The sequence below is a fragment of the Hermetia illucens genome, chromosome 4 (assembly GCF_905115235.1).
Source record: "Hermetia illucens chromosome 4, iHerIll2.2.curated.20191125, whole genome shotgun sequence".
Lineage (NCBI taxonomy): Eukaryota > Metazoa > Arthropoda > Insecta > Diptera > Stratiomyidae > Hermetia > Hermetia illucens.
Window position 1 is genome coordinate 30,329,078 of NC_051852.1, and position 22,366 is coordinate 30,351,443.

The window sequence follows — 22,366 nt, forward strand, 5'->3', positions numbered from 1 at the left end:
AAAGAGAATAAAGACTAGAAGAAATACAAAGCAGGACATAGGCGAAAGTATGGGGATGAGAACCCGGCCAAAGACCACAGAAACAAAATAATTTGTTGGTATGTATGTTCACCTATTTGTTAAGATTAAGTCAAGGCAAAATACCCGCTGACATGGGCAGGAAAAGTGTGATGACCGGTCAGAATAAAACCTTAGTCTCCAATCCAAGAAAAAGAAATGGTAAGGCAAAAACCCGTCCATCTTTGGGTCTGAACCAGATCTCTTCTACAGAGCAACAAGGTTAGGAACGTGTGGGCTCTTTTCTCGCCTACTTTGACAATGTTAAACGAGCATTTCCAAGCGCCTCACGGAGTTTGTTCTAGAAAGTTCTCATGGGCGCTTCTGACTTATGGCGTGGTACACTTCAATTCGTGGGTTAGTGCATTCCTGAGCAGCATAATTAATGAGCTCAACCTGATAACTTCCTTTTCCATTTTGTTTAGATACATACTTGCGTTGAGCATGGCTTTGTGTTTGAGCCGAGTTATACCGTGTCTTACATAGATTTCACCTTCCGCTTTGTAGATCCCATTTGCGTTGCTGAAGACCGGGTTCTTTATTTGATTCGATTCTCTATCGATTCTTGTTGGGAATCTTGTTACCGTAGTACTCAATGCCACCGGTAACTTCTTAGTAATACTTTTAACAAAAAGACCTCCGGAGTTTGCGGCTTCCTCCGACCTTAAACTAAAGAGCTAGAGCAAAGCTTCATAATCATTCATCTTAGGTCCTGGAGCTAATCCTCCTCCTTTTATAATATCTCAACAAATTTTTTAATACGCTAGCACTGAACTACAACATTTTGAAGTACTTCTCCATGGGGACCACTATAGCCCGTAGTTACTGGTATAGTTATTAAGCAACTTTTCACAGGACAAAGAAAAATGAAAAAAAAACTTGCAAAGTAAATGACTTTCTGCAGAAGATACCCAATTAGTAATTTTTAGGACTGGCACAATTTTCAACATCGATTAGAAAAAGAGGGGAGTTAGAGTTCAAAATGTGTGCATAATGAACTGGAATGGCTCTCGCTTTCAGAGTCGGTAGGTAGGTGTTAATAACCGCTCCTAGGTGCTCAGTTAGCGCTGTTACGCACCGTTTTGATGCTACAAATTCCTAAAATCGTGACTGCTCTGAAAAGAGCAAAAGAGCAGAATCCAGCCGGCTCAGATCCAGCCCGCAGCATTCACGAAAGATAGCAGCTAAAGATATCTTTACGTCCATAATGAATTGTTACCTAGGGTCCGCAGCCTGGTTCCAGCTATAGTTGTGCCTAAGAGTTTCTCCCTCTTCTCTGCAGTGCCAATGCCAATGCAAAGATCTCACGATCGGGTCTTGTTATAAGTAGGCCAAATGCTTCCTGACTTGACGCAGGTGAAGTCAATGGCTGTCAAGAAATGCGAGTAGATTCCACTCTTCACAGTCACCAGCGGGAGACTGAGTGTTCCGGCCGAGAGACTGAAAGGAGCAGAGTCCCGCCTAGCCAACTTATTTTCTTGTATGTTCTTATGATCGAGAACACAAAGGAAGGTAATTTTGGGCGTGCCACGCAGCTAATTCAGCGCGTTCCTGCACTGACCTATCAGACTAAAGGATGTCACCACTGAGTACAAAACCTTACTGGCCACAACCTTATGTCACCACTTCTTCACTCTGTCTTGGTTGGAAAACCCAGGGAAAAGTTCCTCATGAAGCTCGGTTTGCGTGTGGCGTAGTACATTTGGAATACCCAAAGCTCCCGAGGTTCTTCATCCAAGATATTACTATGGCCGTAGGGCTTCGCAGTCCAATATCCAGACTAACATAATCTGACATCATTGCACGTTACAGCGTATTTAATATGAATAGTCATTTCCAGAAAAATCTGAAAAAATGTAGTGATTGAGGTGCAGCATATATTTGAAATCGAACCCTCAAAATAGATTCCCTTCCGAGATCCGTGAGTAACAGTAAATTACTACATTTTTGGAAATCTTAAGCTCATGCCAGAAGCAAACAATTAATGATAACACAAGCTTCTCGTTTAGAATATGAATAGTTTCTTTTCCATTTTGCTTGACTAAATAAATCATTATTTTCACAAATATGCATATTCCGTTGTCGATATCCCTTGACCACAGTGCCTCGGTGGTAGATAACTTATCCACTAAGCATCTAATACTACAAGTGATTTAGATGTGGAAAAGGAGTTATTCAAATGAAGGACTAGTCCACCAAGAATGCCAATATAGAAGGCAAGGAATGATGAGCGGGAAGCGATTCACTGTGCAAGAAAGGGTCGTTTCGACTGCATCTATTCAGGGGATACTGTAGACCCAGTAAATGGACCCATTCAGGAAAAAGATTATCAAAGATCTCCTTTAATAATAAAGCCGGCAAAATGGAGCTCAATAAATGTTAAAGCTTAAGCAGTAATTCGAACAAAACTCGTGAAAAGCGGGGTCATGTTCCGAAGGCACTATTTTACATGCAGGTTGGGACAAAATTAGCTGATCTGTGGGAATTTATCATGGATAAGAACAGCCAATACATATAATAGGTCGCAGGAAATCACATTGCTATCGGCTAAAACGAAACGAATTCGGCGAAAAAAAGGAGGAGCTATTAGGTTTCTAAAAGGACAAAAGCCATTTTGGCGGTCCCAAAAAAACTGTGCTAGAAATAAGGAAGGAGGAAAGCCCTAATTACGAACCTCGGCTAGCAAAGCAAAACCCAAGTTGAATCTGAACGGTGAATAGAGCAAGGTCGTCAAAGCTAACCCCAACCTAAGAGACCTAGCGTGAAGTACCAGTAAAATCCGGAGAACCCAGTAAGGCGATATAATATTTGAGCTGACAAAAATCAGATCTATATAAAATGCAGGAATCTCGAATTGGAAGAAAAATCCATTATGAATCTGAGAAAAGGCTAAGGAAGTACTCAAACGGTTCCGAAAAACGGAACCAAAAGCACCGAGGAGAGAAAAAGGTCCCTCCAAGATCAAGGCGAAAATGTCAGTCCAAGCACCCAGAAAGGTGACCAGTTAAAAAATCCAGCTTGGGAAAACCTGATGGACTGATGGCTTCCGAACTCAAGTAAACAACTTACTTGGGAAGAATGTCGTAGTGCGGAATCAAAAACATGAGGTTTATATACAGTGCAAGGATCTCTATGAAGTGACATCAAAAGGAGAAAATTGCACCGCCTTAATGGAACAGTTCACGTTGGAGGAACTTACCGAGGAATCCATTGTGATTTTGCGGAAAGCCTATGGCAATACTCAAACGGCCACATTGCGATTACCAGTGGAGGCAGCGAAGAAGTTATTGGCGGCCGGAACAGTTCGGATGGGTTATTTGCCATCTGAGAAGTGGAAGTTCTAAATGCCCGAAATTTAGAAAGGCGCTGACTTCAATGAAAAAAAAATGAGTTTCATTCAAATAAACCTCAATCATTTTAAGGTCGCTCAGGATTTACTCGAGCAGACCATCTACGAAGCCGAGATGGAAATTGCCGTCATTGGCGAACCCTATAGAAATTGTCGCGGGGGCGTATTGGTTACAGATTCGACTTCCGGAGCGGCGATATGGGCATGCAGTCGTCAAGCCATACAATGTACTGGGATTCAGATAGCCAGCTTCTTTGTGTGGGTAAAAATAAACGTATATGTATGTGTACAGCTGTTACACTCCACCAAGTCTAACACTGTCCGATTTCGATAAATGTTTGACCGTCCAAAGGTGATTGCTGGTGACTTCAATGCTTGGGCCCGTGGGTGGGGTAGCAGACAGATGCAAAAAGAGTGCGCCTATAAGGAATCCTGAAAAAAAAAAACATTAAGCTCGCCATTCAACAGAGCAAGAGGGAATGTTTGAAGGAGCTCTGATCGGAAGCGGAAGTAAATCCGCGGGAGAGCGCCTATAGAATTGTGATGGGGTGATGCAGAGGCCGTTCATTTCCGCAGATCACAGGCCCTTCACTCTTGTTAAAAATTATCCAAGAGTTATTCTCCCACCAAAAGGGGAGCACTGACAGCTTCCAGCTAACCCTGAATGTGACGGGAATGCCGCCAGTTACCAGTCATGAGTTGCTGGAGATCTGCGCTATAATAGGAAATAACAAAGCTCCGGGTCTGGCTGGCGTGCCAAATAGGGCCTTAAGCTTGTTGCGAAATCCAGACCGGACATGTTCGCTGAGTTGTTCGAAGCGTGCATGTTCCTGCTTCATGGAAGCGACAGCCTAAGGCTGGTAAACCTCCAGGTAAGCGAACCTCCTACAGACCTATTTGTCTTTTAGACATTGTATGGAAAATGCTAGCGCAACTAATCCACAATCGATTACTTCCGGTTGTTGAGAGCCAGAGAGGCCCCCCAAATCGCCAGTATGGGTTCCCTAAAGCCAGATCAACTATTGATACCATCAAAATGGTTACGTGCTTGGTCGAAGATGCAATGGACGGAAACGGTAGTATTAGCAAATATTGCGTGGGGGAGATCCTGGAAATGAGAAATACATTAAATTCGGGCAATTGGAATGTAATACGGGAATCTCTGGCGAAGATTAGAAGCCAGTGGTGGATTACGCCGACGATATAGCGCTGGTTGTAGTCGCAAAGGATCTTGAAGATGGTGATTTATACTCATGCGAAGCGGTCAATACTGTTAAGGGTTGGCTAGAGAGTTCTGGTCTGACACTTGCGGAGGAAAAAACGGAAGTGGTCTTCATCACTAAGCGCCGTAAAAGAAATTATGCCCGTATTCAAATTGGGAATCATATCATCACTTCTAAGTCTGCCATCAAATACTTGGGAGTGATGATAGACGGAAATAATAATCGTTGGCGCAACAATCCATATTGGATTAGGGCCTTGAAGTGTGTTAGAGCACTTCATTCAAGACCGTAACGGTACACTACAGTATACAGTAGGAGGCAATGTGGTCAGCATTGCGCTCGGTCGAATGGGAAGGACCTCTAAATAAATAGCAAGAGCGTTGGGAAAGCGTTAGTGAACGCACAGGCTCATCCTTGCCATCAAGGAGTGATTGGAGTGACGGCACGATGAGATTAGTTATAATCTTACCCAGTTTCTCACGGGACATGGAGGATATGGACAGTACTTATTCAGGTTCAAACTATATACCTCACCCAATTGTCCAAACTACAATGGAGCCCCAGAAGACCCAAGGCACATATTCTTCCACTGTCCAAGATTTGTGGAAGAAAGGAAAAACCTAAAGGAGAATCTAGAACAGGTGCTCGTACCAAAAAATCTAGTGTGAAAATGGGGAAGTACATCATCACTTCAAAAACAGCAATCAAATGCCTTTAAGTGATGATAGATGCGAAATTGAATTTCCAGCAGCATGTACAATATGTTTTCATTAAAAAGTCCAATGTTAGCAGGACCCCGGCAACGATGCTGCTACATGTTGGGGGTCCGCGATGCCCCCGTAGACTGCTTATAGCTATAATGATATACGAAGTTTGGGCAACTGCACTGCATACCACATGTAATGCTCAAAAGATGAGCGCAGTTGATAGAAAGACCATCTTAAAAGGGGTCTGCGGTTTTAGAACCATCTCAAACGAAGCAGCCTGCACGGTAGTTGGAATGATGTCGGTCGACATTTTGATCGATGAGATGACGCGCGTCTATGACGGGCTCAATTTGTCCTCTGATCGACACGTGCAAAACGCCCAAAGGGGAGAATCGTTCGCAGGTGGCAACAACGGTGGGAATGGATGCAAAAGGGTCGATGGACCCACAGATTGATTCCCAACATCAATGTGTGGACGCAAAGAATGCATGGTGAAATAAACTATGATCTCATGCAGTTTTGCACCGGAGATTGCGAATACCGTTAAAACTGGACAGTTCACCCAAATGTCCCAGCTGCGACAGTATTCCGGAGGACCCGGAGCATGTTTTCTTCCATTGTCCTAAATTTGCAGAGGAAAGGATGAGTCTAGAGGAGACATTGCGAGGAACAGTAGCAACGGAAAGTATAATTTGGGGAAGTGCTCGCGAGCCAGGAGAACCGGAATGCAGTTAACGACATGGTGGGGCGGAGGCGAGAAAGGCGCGAAGGGACAGGCTAGAGCCATGTCCACCTCGCGAAATACTTTGTGGTGGCTCCACTGAGAAGAGGACATTAGTTAGGCGATGGTTTCAGCCGGTAGAACTCCTACAAGCTGGCGCATGCGTATCACTACCTTTGGAAGATTTACACCTCCGGAGAAAAAAGGCAGACAGACAGAAAGAGATTGAACCGATTTTAATAAAGTTTTGTTTGACACAAAATTTTATAAACAGGCAGTAAACCGATTTTAACAAGAATTGTGGAGCTATCTTTCACATACAACATCCACTGAGACCAAAGTGTGCACCACAAAGATAGGCAAAATGTTCATAATCAGAACCCAAATGTAAATGTGGTTTCGGTGTACGTTATACCTACTTGAAAATATCGATAATTGATAGGAAATTTATGCGGTTTATTTCACTTTTGAATTATACTCATACTTCAATCTGAATCAGACTACACAGAAGTGTACATACGAGCATACGTGTACCAATAATATACAAGCCCCATCACTCGCAATAATTACCAGAAGACAAGTATCTCAATTACGACCCCAAGCATCGTACATGGAAAACTGGTCCTTGATCATGAATGAAGGCGATCATGTTGTTTAGATTTTTAGTTTCAGTAAGTTAATGTGTATCTGATGTGCGATCACTTCAGATTCACTAAAAAGTATCTGAAAGCTTTCTCTCCGAAAAAGTAAGTTCTAATCTCTTACTCACTGGCTGGCTGATTACATGCCATAAATAAACAAATTCTCATGGAAGCTGTATCGGAAAATCTAGCGCAGTCATTCTGAAGTTCGAATTATTCAACCGTGAAGTGCCAAAACAGAGAGCCGGTCCCTGCTTGGGGAGTGATCAGTGAAAATATAATCAAAACATTGTGTTGTGTTTACCATCTGATCTGTGATTAGCATGTGGCTGTTTTTGATTAGATATGGATAAGCCGAATACGATTATCTTCTTTTGATACAAAAACAGGCTATCATAAAAATTTAGAATCTTATCAATGTAAATAAAAGTAACTTCTTAAGAATTTGAATTATTTTTGGCCAATTGTAAAGTTTGCGGATCGAAAGTTTCTTTGATTAGCTGGCAGGGGGTCGAAGTACAAAATACTATTCTTGGATTACCATCATAATTTGCATCAGAGGTTGTGTTAATATTGGTAATGTTAATAAATAATTCCAACAGAGAAGAGACACGTACTACATCTGCTGGTGACGAATTTACCAAACATTATCTGTACATAAAAGTTCGTTGATAAAGTGAATGGGCGATAGCTCGAAATATTTAAAATAAAAGTAAAAGTTTTTTGATAGTAAGAATTATAACTAATTTTATTTGATCTATATTTTTCAATAAAGTTTGAATTTTAATTATTTATTAATTATTGATTAATGGGCAGTGGGTTCCAATACGTGCATATATTAACGGTCTCATTTTCTTTCAAGCAGTTTTCTTGTAAATTGTTGAACCTGCCCAACTATCGCATGTGTTGCTGAGTCTAAGGAAAGAATTCCTATGATTTTCACACTCATTGTCATACTAATCAGCCTCGCCATTTTGCTAGATTATTCTGCAAAAAAAACGGCGCTATGACATCACCCGCAATGTTCCAGGTCCAACAATTTTTCCAATTTTCGGTTCGATTTTGATATTCAAAAGAAGAGATATGGAAGGTAAATCTTAATTTAATTTTTATAGATTTTTTGTTGCAATATGAGAAGAGAGCCTCACAAGTGTTATTAAATGATTTTTTTTTGTAATTATTAATCTGGTATTTTTTATCATTTGATTTTTTATTCGTTTAATTTATTTTATGTTTATATTAATTTATATATTTTTTATACCATTATACACATTTTTATTTCTTTTTCAAAAAAATTCAGATTCCGTCAAATTTATGCGAGATCTCAGCTTAAAATATGGACCAGTAACCCGCACATGGATAGTACATAAATTGGCATTTATTATAAGAAAACCTGAACTCCTGGAAACCATTCTAACTAGCACCAAGTATATAACGAAAAGTTCTCTCTACGACTTCTTGGATCTGTGGCTGGGAGATGGTTTACTGCTTAGTACAGGATCGAAATGGCATTCCAGGCGGAAGATTATTACTCCAGCATTTCATTTCAAAATTTTAGAAGACTTTGTCGAGATTTTTGATCGACAAAGCAAAATTTTGGCGAAAAAATTAGTGAAACATGCCGATGGGAAAGAGTTCAATATTTATCCATATGTTACTTTGGCAGCTTTAGATGTTGTTTGTGGTATGTGTTCTTTTATATTTTGGTTTTTTTTTTGTAAATTTGGTTAGATACAAATTATAATTATAGAAACCGCGATGGGTACGAAAATCGACGCACAAACTGATCCTGATTGCGAATATGTACGAGCTGTTGCCGAGTGAGTAAAAACATAAGATACCTAAATAGCATTATTTAGAAATATTTTCACATTGTTCGAAAAAGGCGCTTGTGAAGTTCAGATGGTTTCATTTATAACGACGCTCTTGGAGCGTCTGAGCAAGTTGTGCAGTTTCTGTACTCCTCCTTGTTTTTTTTTCCTGTTCATCCCTTTGTGGAGTATAAAGCATCTACATAATCTGGGTAGGTACGTATCTGCGCCACTCCGGGGAGTACAATTAGCACTATGATACGCCGTTTTGTTGCCACAAACTCCTAAGACCGTCACTGCTGTTATGAGAGCAGGGAGAGAGAGTCCAGCCGCCTCAGATCACATTCACGAAGTAAGCAGCTCTCCCACACTGCAGGTAGAAATCTCTACGAGGTCCCCAGTGTCCGTAGCCTGAGAGTCTCCCGCCCTTCTCAGCAGCTTTGGCAATGCGAATTGTAATACCGAGCCTGGCGGCATGATCCTCTATGGGCCAGTGCCCCGTGCAGACCACCATAATCTTGAAAGCATTTGCACGCGCCAAGCTCTCGTGATCCGGTTTTGTTATAAGAGGGCTAAATCCTCCTTAATTTGGAGCTTCCCCTTAGCCATTTACGGCCCGCGGCTATTACTGTGTCATAACCTTGCAACACCCCCTGCCGGTCTTCCACTCTGCCCTGTTTGGAAAGTCCACAGCAAAGTTTCTCGTGAAGTTCGGCCTGCGTGTGCCGTAATCCGTGGGGAACGCCCAGCTTTCCCGGAGTACTTCGCCTAGAATGTTACTGTGGCCGTAGAGCTTCGCTGCCCAGCATCCGGACTCACGTAGTCTGCCGGCACTGTACGCTACAACGAATTGAATGTGAAGGTATAGGGGGAGTAGCTGCCGGAGTACATTGAAAGCACCTGCCCCAGTAGCACCTGCACACGTGGTTCTTTGAATCCTATTAAACTTCATTCTATTGAATTTTTTGCTGAAAGCCAGCCACCATACAATCGAGTCATACGTTATGATTGGAAGCATCACAGCGGTAAACATCCAGAGAACCATCCTCGGCCGATTCAAAGGTTCTCTTGCAGGCATAGAAGGCTACACAGACCTCCTTAACCCTCAATTCTATGTTCAATCTCCAATTTAGCTTTGAATCCACGATCACACCCAGGTATTTTACATTGGAGGAAAGAACCAATCTTTGTTCATTCAGCCATGGTACTTGGTGAATAGAATCAGTTCCGTTTTGATTGGATTTATGCCGAGTCCGCATTTCCCAACGCTCATTCCATGATATCGCTCATAATGGACGGAAAAATCGCCGGCTCTAGCATCACTAAGATGTCGGCATACGCCACTACCTTCAACCCGGTCCTGTCCAATATTCGTAAAATTTCGTCCATCCGGAGAAATGGCGTCACCCTGGGGCGTGCCTCTGTTGACAGCTCTGGTCAAGTGGTTGCCTCCCGGATCCGACTGGATTATCCTGGTACTCAGCATGGATATGATCCAATGCGTAAGATATCCTCCAATCCAATACTGGTTAAGGCTTCTTGATGGCATTGGTACTAACGTTGTTGAATGGTTCCTCCATATCCAACAAGGCAACTAGGGTGTACTGCTTGTATTGCAGTGAACGCTCAACCATGCCCTCCAATTACCTCGTGGAGAGCGGTTTCTGTGGGGGATCCAAAGTTTCATCAGAAGATTCGATTCAGGAGTATTCCGACTTTTTAGGAAAGTATGGGCTCCTATGTTTCTTGGACAGAATCTTACTGAGCCTCGCGGATTCGCTGGAGTTTTCGATGCTCTGACAATAGTCCAACCAACCTCTTGGCAGTCTTGATGGCCGACTTATACTTCTTCAGGCTGTTATTGTATGGCTGCCAATATTTATCCCTGTAGCAGATGTTGAAGATTTCCCTGGTCAGCTACCTGAGGCTGAAGAGATCTCCATTCCACCACAGTGGCAATGTCTTCTTGCTGTATCGAATGCCTTTTCCAGAGCCCCGACTTTTGACTCCAGTTCGTTTGTCGTGCCAGTGTTGCCGATCTGCGCACCGGAGAGTTTGTTCTAAATTACTTGACTAAACTTTCTCCAGCCAATCTCCTGGTTTCTCTGAAGGGTTTGGAGACCTCTGTAACGAGATCTAGACTGAAAAGTGTCCAACTATAGTCTGAGAAGGATCTCTGATCAGGCACTCTTCAGTTCTTCACCCTAAGAATCCCAATTTCGGGTGATTTCAAGGACCTCCTCCCAACCGTCACAGTTCTCCGAGCTGGCAAAATAGAAGGTTAGTGTACTGACCCTATTACACACCGATATATGTAAATTAATAATAAAATCAGAGAATGACCCATCTCTCTCGTTGAATTCCGTGCTTCTGGTGCACGTAAAATGTTATAATTCTTCTGGCGGAGCGAATATGTCGTGAACCATGTAAGCCGTACACGTTCGCTGTCCTCGCCTGCTCCAGTTTGACCACGGCTAGGTCACTGGAACTCAGAAAAACGGCCTAAATTTTGTTAAATTATTTTCTTCCTTATATCCGTTGAAAAGAATACCTGCAGGACATGGTTGTAACTTAGAAAGTAAGGATTAATACTAAGGATGGGTAGGTTTTGTAAATTGAGGCCGGCGGTAATTACCGGAGAAGAGTCGTCTACCTTGGGGATCGAAGTGAGGGTCTTAGGATTGTTGGAATAAAAGAAGTTCAGGGAACAGATGAGTATGAAATATTGTCGTCAGCGTTCTGAATTTGGAATAGCCTTCTTTCTCGCAGACCCTGGACAATTGCTTCCTCTCTGTTTGAGACCGGGAACTATTGGACCAGAAAATGAAGCCAAAAATGATGCGACGTCTGATAAGTTGAAATTTATGTCCACGTTTTTTTTACAGTTAATATATAAATTAACCAAAGAACTAGGTTTTGTTCCGTATTCTGTAAATTTTTTATTTTCCTTTGGCATACCTACAAATCAGGTATTAGCACAGATGAAGGAGGCACGTGGGCCCCGAAAGAATTGTATGTGAAAGGAAAATAAAAAAATTTACAGAATAAAGAATGTCTGACAAGTTATTTGTAACACAACAGCTTAATTTTTTTAGGCATTCGGACGCTGTCCTTTAAGACGGGATACAAGGATTTTCAGCCACCATTTGCATGGGGATACGTGAGAGTCACCCCTGGGGAAGTAACTTCATTCACAGAAAGGACATCAATGTCTCTGCTCATTTTCGGCGTGATCCCCATGCTGCCGCGAAACACTGTTGTTTCACATTTTTGGGGATTAAGGGACAATTTCCAACGAGGAAATTATCTAGAAAGCGAGTCCAAATAGGAATTAAGACGAGCTTCCTCAAGGAAAATATTTTCGGTGGACCTGTAAAGAATCAACTCATCCGCGTATTATAGGATTTTGATGGGATTAAGATCAGGACTCTTTTTAAAAAAGTCGGCGGTGAACAGGGGAAAGAAAGTATTTGAAAAAACTGACCCATGCAAGACATAGGTATAGGGGTGAAAGGTGTTGTTGGCTTCCAATTGCCGCCCAGGAAGCTAAGGATTGGCGATGATAATTTCAGAAAGCAAGTCCGTGTTACTATATATTACTTCTAGTTAATACCGAGATGAATCATCATCATCAACGGCGCAATAACCGGTATCCGGTCTAGGCCTGCCTTAATAAGGAACTCCAGACATCCCGGTTTTGCGCCGAGGTCCACCAATTCGACATCCCTAAAAGCTGTCTGGCGTCCTCACCTACGCCATCGCTTCATCTTAGGCAGGGTCTGCCTCGTCTTCTTTTTCTACCATAGATATTGCCCTCATAGACTTTCCGGGTGGGATCATGCTCATCCATACGGATTAAGTGACCCGCGCACCGTAACCTATTGAGCCGGATTTTATCCACAACCGGACGGTCATGATATCGCTCATAGATTTCGTCATTGTGTAGGCTACGGATCACTTTCTCGAGGCCCAGGTTAAAGAGCATCCCCTTGTCGTAGACCGTTGTTGATGTCGAATGGTCTTGATAGTGATCCTGCTGCTTTTATCTGGCCTCGCACATTGGTCAGGGTCAGCCTAGTCAGTCTTATTAATTTTGTAGTGATATCGAATTCTCCCATGGCCGTGTACAGTTTTACCCTGGCTATGCTATCATAGGTGGCTTTAAAGTCGATGGTGCAACTGTTGTCTATATTCCAACAGTTTTTCCATCGCTTGCCGCAGAGATGAATATCCATTTTAAAGACAAAAAGCGCGTCTTTAACCTCTGTAAGTCGGAGAGTGTGCAATTGGAGGAACAGTGTTCACCTATAATAGACTTGATGATCCGCTCGAATATCTTGGCGAAGAAAGAAAGAATTGAGATAGGCCTGCATCTATCAAGATTAAGAGGGTTTTCATTTTGTGTCTGGATAGGGGTTATATGAGCACTCTTCCAATTAATCGGGAAGTGGGCGTTGAAGAGACAGTGATAATTGAGGAAAGGAAGCTGGAAATGCTTGTAGTATATTTTTTTAAGACTGTGGATGGAATTTTGTCAGGACCTACCGTGTTCTTAGTTTAGACGCCGCGATCGACGCCGTGACGATATTGAGTGTGACAAAATGAATACGTAGGATGTTCTTCCGACAATCCACGTGATTGAGGGCTTGTATAGTTGAGGAGGTTAGAGTACGGCGGAGAATATCTATCTCTAAATAATCTACGCCGAAGGGATCTCTTTGAATTCCATATCGTCGAGGATACCATTAGGGAGAGACATGAGATTATTGTAGTTGAAGAGACGAGTTGGAATCAGTTCATTGCATACTTGCTGAGTGGCTTCAGCGTACTGGCGAATGAAAATGTTGATAAATAATTAAAGTATTAGATCTATTTACTTCTTCCCAAGTCCCTCTTAAAGGCTTTCATTCAAGATCAATCTTTTCATTTCAGAGTAACTACTATTTTAACTAATCGCTTCATCAACATTTGGTATCGAAGTGATTTCATATTCAAAATATTCGCTCCGGAAATGAAAAAGCGTCAAGACCATGTCATAGATCTTCTTCATAACTTCACTGAAAGCATAATTGAAGATCGTCGAAAGTCTTTATTGGCAGAACAAGCGGATGAAGAGAGTAAGCATGAACTTTTGAAATTCTACCCTTCTATGCCCGTTTTTAAGTGCAGACCTAAGTTTATATATAAAATTCCATATCCCTATCAGTTGAAAACAATGATGACGTTGGTACCAAAAAGAAACTGGCCTTACTTGACGTCCTCCTCCAGTCAACAGTCGATGGAAAACCACTAACAAACGCTGATATCCGAGAAGAGGTGGACACATTTATGTTCGAAGGACATGATACAACTACTTCCGCAATGTCCTTCACACTCTATTGTCTATCACGTCATCCAGAAGTACAGAACCGAGCATTCCAAGAAATATGTGCAGTTATAGGAACTGATAAAAATAAACCAGTGACTTATAGGGATTTACAAGATTTGAAATATCTGGAATGCGTTATCAAAGAGTCGATGCGACTATATCCATCAGTTCCAATAATTGGAAGAAAAATGATCGAAGATACTAAAATCGGTATGTTGAAGATATCATTTGGAGTACTGATTATGCAATAACCTTTCCTTCGTTATTTTAGGTGATTATATTTTCCCGGCTGATTCGAATGTCAACGTGCCCATCTACGTAATATTAAAGGATCCCAAGTTATTCCCAGAACCCGAAAAGTTTGACCCAGACCGACATCTCCTAGAAAATTCTAATGACAAGACAAATCCTTATTCGTATATTCCATTCAGTGCTGGACCGCGCAATTGTATTGGACAAAAGTTTGCAATGTTGGAGATGAAAAGCACGGTGTCGAAAATGCTCAGATATTATGAACTACTCCCGATGGGTCCAGAGCCTATACCCGTAATAAATTTGGTCTTAAGATCGGCAAATGGAATTCATATCGGAATCAAGGAGAGACAATATTAAAGGTGGTTAGAGGTGATCGTAATTCAGTGTCTTTATAAAAATACATAACACTTAAAATCTAAAATTAAGTTCGTCCGTGCGAGCATAATTTCTAGTTCAATAAATCTAATTTTAACTCTGCTGTAAAAAAATTGAAAAAAAAAAAAATAAAATAATTTACTAACTTTGTGTTTTGCTTAATGCAATTAAATTATTTTTATGTTTGTATCCTTTTGAGGCTAGACCGCGCGTCCTCTAATAAATCAAATTTGGCTTTGCCCATTTTTCAATTAAGTCCACTGACACTCTCAGTGGTAGCTCTAAATAATTGCTAAATAACTGTCGTGTGGAGAACAAAAAGCGGAATCTAATACAAAAACTGCTAAAACTGGTAAAAGATTGAAAATGTACCCGTCCATGTACAATGGAACGAAATAATGCGGTGAATAGCCCATAGTTTCATTGGAAAATTCACCCTCTTAATAAATCGGTAGTGTGGATTCTGAGAGGACCGTTTATTGCATCCGAAAGTTGCAAGATCATCGTCATCGTCGAGGCTCTGCGGCTCATTTTGGATCTTGGCCTTCAGGGTGTCCATCCTCCAACTATCTCGATCCATCGATCGCGTCCTCCAATTTCGAAATCCGAGCAAGGATGCGCTGTCTTCGTTAATACAATCTGCCCAGGCCTTTCGAGGTCTTCCTTACAGTCTTCGTCTTTCTGATCCATCTTCCAATACTCTTTTAGGTATCAAAGTGTCGTGCATACGATGACCGTGGCCAGCCCATTGCAACTTCCAAAGTTTCATTAGATTGGAGACTGCAGGGTCGTTAAATATTTAGTACAACTTATGGTTACATCTGATTCGACATTGGTAGTCCTCTCGTATCTGATATTTGTGGAAGGCGCAAATCGTCGACTGGAAGATGTATTGTAAACTAGGTAAAGCCTCCAAACAACCGCCAGGAGAGAGCTAGCGCAATATATAAAAATAAAGTTCGCTGTTGACATGAGCTAGTCACCGAGGTAGATAGGGATCGACAGTGACTGAGTTAGAGACTGGTCACCCAAGAAAACAGGGCTCTGCGAAAACCCTGTTCACCGTATTCTTGCGAATCCAGTTTAGATTCATGACAGCAGCGTGAAAGATGCAGAAAAGTTTCCACTTTTCACACACAGAAAGCGCTAGCAGACGACGGTGTTATTCAGTCCATATTGCTGGAGAATACCGTCGTCTACTAGCGCTTTTTATGTGTGAAAAGTGATATCTGATAGACCTGCTCCTCTGCGCGCAGCAAAGCCAAAGGAGACCTTGAACTACCATTTGCATACCGACCACTCTGCTTGTTGGACACAACGGGGAAAGTAGTGTTGAAGACGTGTATACTGTTTACTGAGTTGAGGCATGCAGCCTTCGATCTCAAAGTACAGTGCTCCTCATAACGCTCGATGTCTAGAAACGCCTTTAATTTCATAAGATTGATAGATATGCTGGCTAACGCATGCGGATATTGGAGGATTACATAAGGTGCCACCTCCTGTTCTATAAGACGCTGAATCAATTCTATCCGATCGATTAGGCAGATTATGTTGCGACATTTCTTACCGAACGCACCGCGGAAATGCGAATTCGTTTATGCATGCACCAGGTAAGTGGATGGATGATTGTAGCCTTCATCATTAACGGCGCAACAACCGTTATCCGGTCTAGGTCTGCCTTAATAAGGAACTCCAGTCATCCCGGTTTTGAGCCGAAGTCTACCAATTCGATGGTTGTAACCTTGCCCTGCAAAAATTCGAAGTAGTCATCTGGACTAAAAAGAAAATAATGACCATGAATCCCAGGGTAATCGGCAAGATGGTTAAGGAGTGAAAGCCAATAGTTAAGGATCGCCAAGCTAGAATGTTGACCTTAAATAGCCTAATGGTAAATAGTACAGGTCCAGGGTATATCCAGAAGAAGACAACTTCCCGTAAGCGCATTGCAGCCGACTATGGCTTACGCTGTGAAGGTATGGGCTGATGCTCTTAACGAAGAGCTATTTCGTAAGCGCCTTGCACAAGCACAAATTCGGGAAGTTTAGCAGTTATCATCTGCCTGCCAGATGTGATGCTGGCCGCGGGGGTGACCTCGTTGCCTTCTTTGCTGAGCTACCCAAGAATATCTAAAAACGTAGAGGAAAGCAGCGATGTAGACTGAATGAGTTGGAACTCTCTAGGAAAAGCAAGTCTAAAGGTGGATGGACCACGCCGCTCATGGGAGACTTAGGTCCGAAGCTAGACCAAAAACATGATGACATTGATTATTTCCTTATTCTCAGCAGGTATGGAGGCTTTTTGTCCAACCTTCACCTCTATTCGGCAATAGGGTAACGGATGCCGCTGATCACAGTATTTTTCCCTTTCTTGTATAATATGCGAGAATAAGAGTTTCGCGTGACTCTTTACTCTTGTTAGAAGCTCATTTCAGAAGTCCCCTCGAACGCAAAAGATGGCTTTTTGCTTTTTGCAATCCAATTCTTAATCCTGTGCACCTGTTGATTTGGTGAGTTGGTATGAGATTTTGATCCGCAATGATTTGTTTGCAATTCTTCAGAAGTAGCTTTTCAAACAGCTTAGCCGTAGTTGGAAGTAGCGGTATTGACCAATACGATTCAAGTGTATTGGCGCTCACTTATGCCAATTTTCAAATTTCTTTCAATTTCTGTCCTGAGGGGATGTAGTTTTACATGCCATATTGGGTGTTTTTTTAGTTCCGGTTAGGTTTGTAAGCGCGTGTGCAGATGTACAAGAAAGGAGATCTGCCTTTTCTTATTCAAATCGAACCTAGTCAGCATTATCTTGTTTGATAGATGTGATTTACTGCCCAGATCCTTTTGAATCTTCCACAAATTTGCGGTGTCTTTTTGAACAATCAAATTTGCAGCATATTTGCTGCAGGGCACGTTATTATATGTGCTTTTTCAATAACAAATATCATGTGAGTGATCAGAGAGGACACCACCACATTCTCTTCGACGCTATTATTTTTTTCTCCATTTTTCAGTGAGACTGAGCTTCAGTTTCATTATCATTAGACTTAAGTCGTACAAGCGAATAGCTCATAGCGGCGAGGCAAACACAAGACGAACCCAGACACCTATGACGACTGAGATTCGAACACGAAGCAACGAGATTAAGATGCTGACGCTCTGCCCCCTCAACCACCTTGTCGTTCCTTTCTTTCACTAAAATGACTAATATCCCTAATATCCTGGCAGATATGAATATTTCGGCGACTACCTTCCACAGGTGTTTTACCGGCTCAATCGGTCAATATGTAGGTGTACTTTTGGAGTCGAAATTACACGTTTGTGCTCCTCTCAATCTAAATAATGCTCACTTTGCATATCTCATCTTTCTACTAGAAAGCAAAAAAAAACAAAAAATGCATTATTTTTTTATGAAAGTAAGTCGTTCGACATAACTTTGTTTAATCGCTGTTATAAATTTGGAACATCAAATTTTTCAACGCCTACTGTATCTGGAAAACATCAGTCGTAGCTTAGCGAGACACAGGCTTATAGCGTAAAATACTGCACTACCAAGGCATATTGACCCTGCTTGCTGAAAATCTCCAAAAGACACGCCAGTGTGTGGGATTTGTACCCACTTAAACATCCTCCAGTTCCCCCTGCCGGCGGTATTCCATAAGGTATTCTATCACGGAGCGGAGTCACTCTAGTTTGGTCACCTTTCTTCCCTATAAGGCGTATTTAACCGTGATTACCCCCTCTTCTCCGCCATTTGCAGTCTGTTTTGGATAGATTCTATTATGGAGTTGTTGGCACCCCAATCCTCTTGACGTTGTTACCATTATCGGCACCACATTTTCTGATACCAGCACCTCTCCTAGATTCTCCTAGGTTCCCCTTTCCTAAGTTCTTCCGTTCTTCCATAAATCTTGACCAGTGGAAGAATACATACTCTGGGTTCTCTGGAATCCCATCGTACTTTGAACAATGGGGTGAGGTATCTAATTTAAACATGTGCAGGTAATGGCATCTCCCCTCCTCCGTGAGGAACTGGGTAAAATTATAATTAACGCGTCTACAACCACTCTTTTATGGCAAGGGATGAGCGTGTGTGTCCACCGCGCCTTCACCGAGCGTTCCTAACGCTCTTGACATCTATTTACAAATCTCTCCCTTTAAGTATTCTTTGTCGGCGACAAAGGGGAAATAGGTTTCATATTGTATATGTTCGCCATCTCATCTGCCAAGATGCCAACGGGCATCATTCCGGAGATGACGAGCGCTCATCTGAGGCAGTCCTGAACGCAGAGCACACCCTTTGGCCTGTCCTCCTGTAGACTGTACTCGTTGATAAGCGTTAACTGACATTTGCAATGCCTGTTCTCAAACTGGGGCCGCATAGAACAGGATCGAGCTGTGGACCAGGACTATAAGCAACCTAGAAGTATACCATGGGTTTGTATATTCGCCATCATCCTTGGTGGATGCTTTGCTGCATACATACTGCACGTGTTGCCTGTAACTGAGCTTCCCATCTATCAATACTCCCAAGTATTTGATGGCCGGCTTGGAAGTGATGATATGATTCCCAATCCTAACAGAAACGTAATTTCTCTTTCGACGCTTAGTGATGAGGACCGTTTCTGTCTTTTTCTTCATAAATGTCAGACCAGAGGTCTCTAGCCAATACTTAACAGCACTAATTGGTTCGCCTGAGTAGAATTCATCCCCTTCGAGATGCTTTACGACCCCCAATGCTATGTCATCGGCATAACCCACTAGCCTGGCTTCCTCCGGAAGAGGAAGATTAAGTATATCATTGTACATGATATTCCACAGCAGTAGGACCAATACGACGCCCTGCGGGACACCTACAAAAACAAAGGTGTCACACTGGAGCCTCATTTCAGCTAAGTAACTGTTGACAAAAACAGCGAGGTAGGCGGAAATACCAGTCTTCGTTAGGGAATTCCATATTAGATTCGAATCTAATACATTTTTCACGTGAAGGTAGTAATCCTTCACGCAATATTTGCTGGTACTACCCTTTCCGTGAATTGCACCTTCGAGCAAAGCAATAGACAATTTGATGACATCAATGGCTGAGGTGGCTTTACGGAACCCGTGTGTGTGTGTATGTGTATGCTGGGGGAGAAGCTACAGCTTCTGAGCACTCAGGCCGTGTTGGCCCATTGTATTCCGTCCGTCCGTCTATCTTGCTGCAAACCTCTAGCAGCTCGTCTGTGGTGACAGATTGAATGGCTGCCAAATTGAGAGGTTGCTGAATGCTGTCCGTATCCCTCGATGATTTTCAGCAAGATGGTAGGGCACATGATTTATGGATTCGAGCGGCGTCTGAATCGTCCCATCACGATTCTATAGATACTCCTGCATGGTTTTACGTAAGCTTCTGAGCAAACCTCCTTAAAGCATTTCCTATTGCTTCGTTGAATAGCGCTGTTTGAGGATTTTGCGGGCTTCCCTATGGACCTGTTCATGATCGATTCTACCTACGCCCTCTAAACCTCTCTTGTAAACGCGTCACTTGCTTTGGCGATGCATTGTTCCACATGGATAGCGCTTGCTTTACGCAGAAGTGCCTGCTTTATTAGGTTGGTTTAATCAAACCCCCATAAAGGTCTGCTCATCCAAGGCTTTTGCAGACCAGCCTAAATCTTTCTCAGTTTCGGGCATGACAGTTCTCTGCGCTGTGACTCCACACAAAGCTCAAAGAAGATTGGCTGGTGATCTCTGTGGGTGTAACGTTCGCTTTTCTAATACCCTACTCAAATGCCCGAACGTTGTCTGTCTGTCACACGCAATTTTCACAGAAACGGCAATAGCGATTGACACAAAATTTGGTGAAAAGGTGAGAACTATGAACGCCCATACATGCAGTGTCATTTGTCTGTTTTCTTTATATTTAACCTTAGTTTGCAGACGTCTCTCAATGGACATAACTCTGTCTCTCTCTGACTTTAACAACTCTTTCGACCCTTGTTTTACCCTTTGAGTTACAGTTTAAAGTGGGTTCAAAGTATTCTCTCCTTATCGTAAAAGGGGTAGAAATTGTGTGAGCTCCAAATTTCGAAACTCTATTATAATATTGAATACCCAAAGAATGCCCGATTTCCCCAACTTTAGCGAAATGTGTAAGATGAGGTAAGATGGTGGGACTGGTAAAAACACGATTCGAGGAACCTACAAAAGAAGCGGAGCTAGCGACAAAAAACCCACTACAGCATGTTAAGTCTGCCGTCGCAACATATCGGCCATAACATTTCATGGGAAAGTCTACAAACTAGATGCCGTAGAAAGCCTGGAAATATTTAAACAAAGTAACGCCAGGTTGAACGCCGATGTGGGCAATTGTTCATCTAGCTTATTCCAGGTAATTAAGGTAAGTAATAGGGGTATTATAATTTCAGAATAATTAATTAAATATTAGTTATCACGTTATTTCATCTAATAGGGTGGGGTATGTAAGTCGTAGAGTTAAGTAAAATAGATTATTAGAAAACCAGAACTGAAGAAGAACACATGTTAAACCCGAAATACGTGTTTACTACCTTTAAATAAGTATAATTCCATAGTTAAACTGGACTCTTTTCCTTTTAATAGTTTTATTCACCAACAGAAGTTGCCAGAGGAAAAATGTACTTATTATAAATACGCGTAGTTCAGGAGAGATATTGTGATAAGGACGGGTAATCTAAACACCAAGGTGGGCTCCAACAAGAACCTCTTTGGGCATGTGATGGGCAAGCATGGTCTTGATGAACGTAAAAACAACATTGACAGCTTTATAGACTTCTGCAACGCCCCACCATCGGTGGTGCACCGCTCGAAAACAGGGCCTACCAAAATGTCATTTGAGTTTCAACTTCGCTATCAGATCGTTATCAGCAGTAGATTCATGAGTTGTTTGCTGGATGTGCGTAACAAAACGAGTACACGACGATGTCAAAAAGGTCGCAAGGGAACAGAGCGTTTGCCCCTAATATCAATCCTAACTTTCCCCGAGATCTACCTGTCCTCCAATAATTGGAAAATGTTCTTGCTGTTCAGCTCACCACAGAATCTTTATGAGTACTATTCCTTCACCTAAAAGTGTCTTAATCTCTGGTGCAGATAAAGTTCAGTCAGTCATATTCTATGATAAAAGGCGGTCAGAAAACTTGGCTAACTGCGCAAACTTGGGAATTCGACACACTGTGTGATAACATGGCAAGCCACCAACAGTCGAATACGAACTGTTCCTTCAAACAGAAAAGAAACTACCTTTGGGATCGACTTGCTCAAACTGAGTAAAACCGATCTACTACCATTGGAGGAATATTGGCGAGCTTCCAGCTATTGCAAATATATTTTCTAAAATAATCCCGGAACATCAAATAACACGTTGAAAGTTTGAACGATAAAAAGCAGGACGATGTTCGCTCTGGCATCATTTTGAAGCAGTGTGTGGACTTGACATTTTCATTTCACCTGCTCTTCGTCGATTTCAAAAAAGCTTTGAACAATGTGAACAGTGCTTTTGCCAGAAAGGGCATTCTGGAAAAGGTAGTAGCGTCACCACTAGTAGAGTACACTCTGTTGGCCCTAAATATCATATGCTGCATCAAGATACTAATCCACAACAGAGTCCGCAAGAGTTGCACTTTGTTGTTGATCCCTTTTTGTGCTCATCGGTGATGTTCTTCATACAAAAAGCTTTCTCATCTTTCCCCATATAGTGGTGTTTGGGGTAGTGACGATATCTGCTTGCTCATTCACCGAATTATGGCCTTGGCTAAGTACCTCTGGAGAAGGAAAGTAGAGTGGAAAACAATGTCTTCCTCATTGATCCGATGCGCACCAAGGACTCAGGACTCCCTAAACTCG

At 42.2% G+C, this 22,366-nt stretch overlaps 1 protein-coding gene across 9 annotated transcripts; it reads left to right on the plus strand.

Moving 5' to 3' along the window:
- Positions 1–6,582: 6,582 nt before the first annotated feature.
- Positions 6,583–14,653, plus strand: LOC119656084 (cytochrome P450 4d2-like). 9 transcript variants are annotated; one of them, XM_038062383.1, is made up of 7 exons: positions 6,583–6,803; positions 7,561–7,788; positions 7,999–8,382; positions 8,449–8,518; positions 13,442–13,626; positions 13,716–14,087; positions 14,149–14,653. In XM_038062383.1, exons 2-7 carry the CDS (start codon positions 7,782–7,784, stop codon positions 14,487–14,489), a joined length of 1,359 nt encoding a protein of 452 aa, XP_037918311.1. In that variant the 5' UTR covers positions 6,583–6,803; positions 7,561–7,781; the 3' UTR covers positions 14,490–14,653. The 9 variants fall into 9 exon arrangements, with proteins under 9 accessions (XP_037918311.1, XP_037918310.1, XP_037918305.1 ...); XM_038062382.1 differs by having other exon boundaries at positions 7,564–7,788; XM_038062377.1 differs by lacking the exon at positions 6,583–6,803 and adding an exon at positions 6,822–7,410.
- The last annotated feature ends 7,713 nt before the right edge of the window (positions 14,654–22,366 follow it).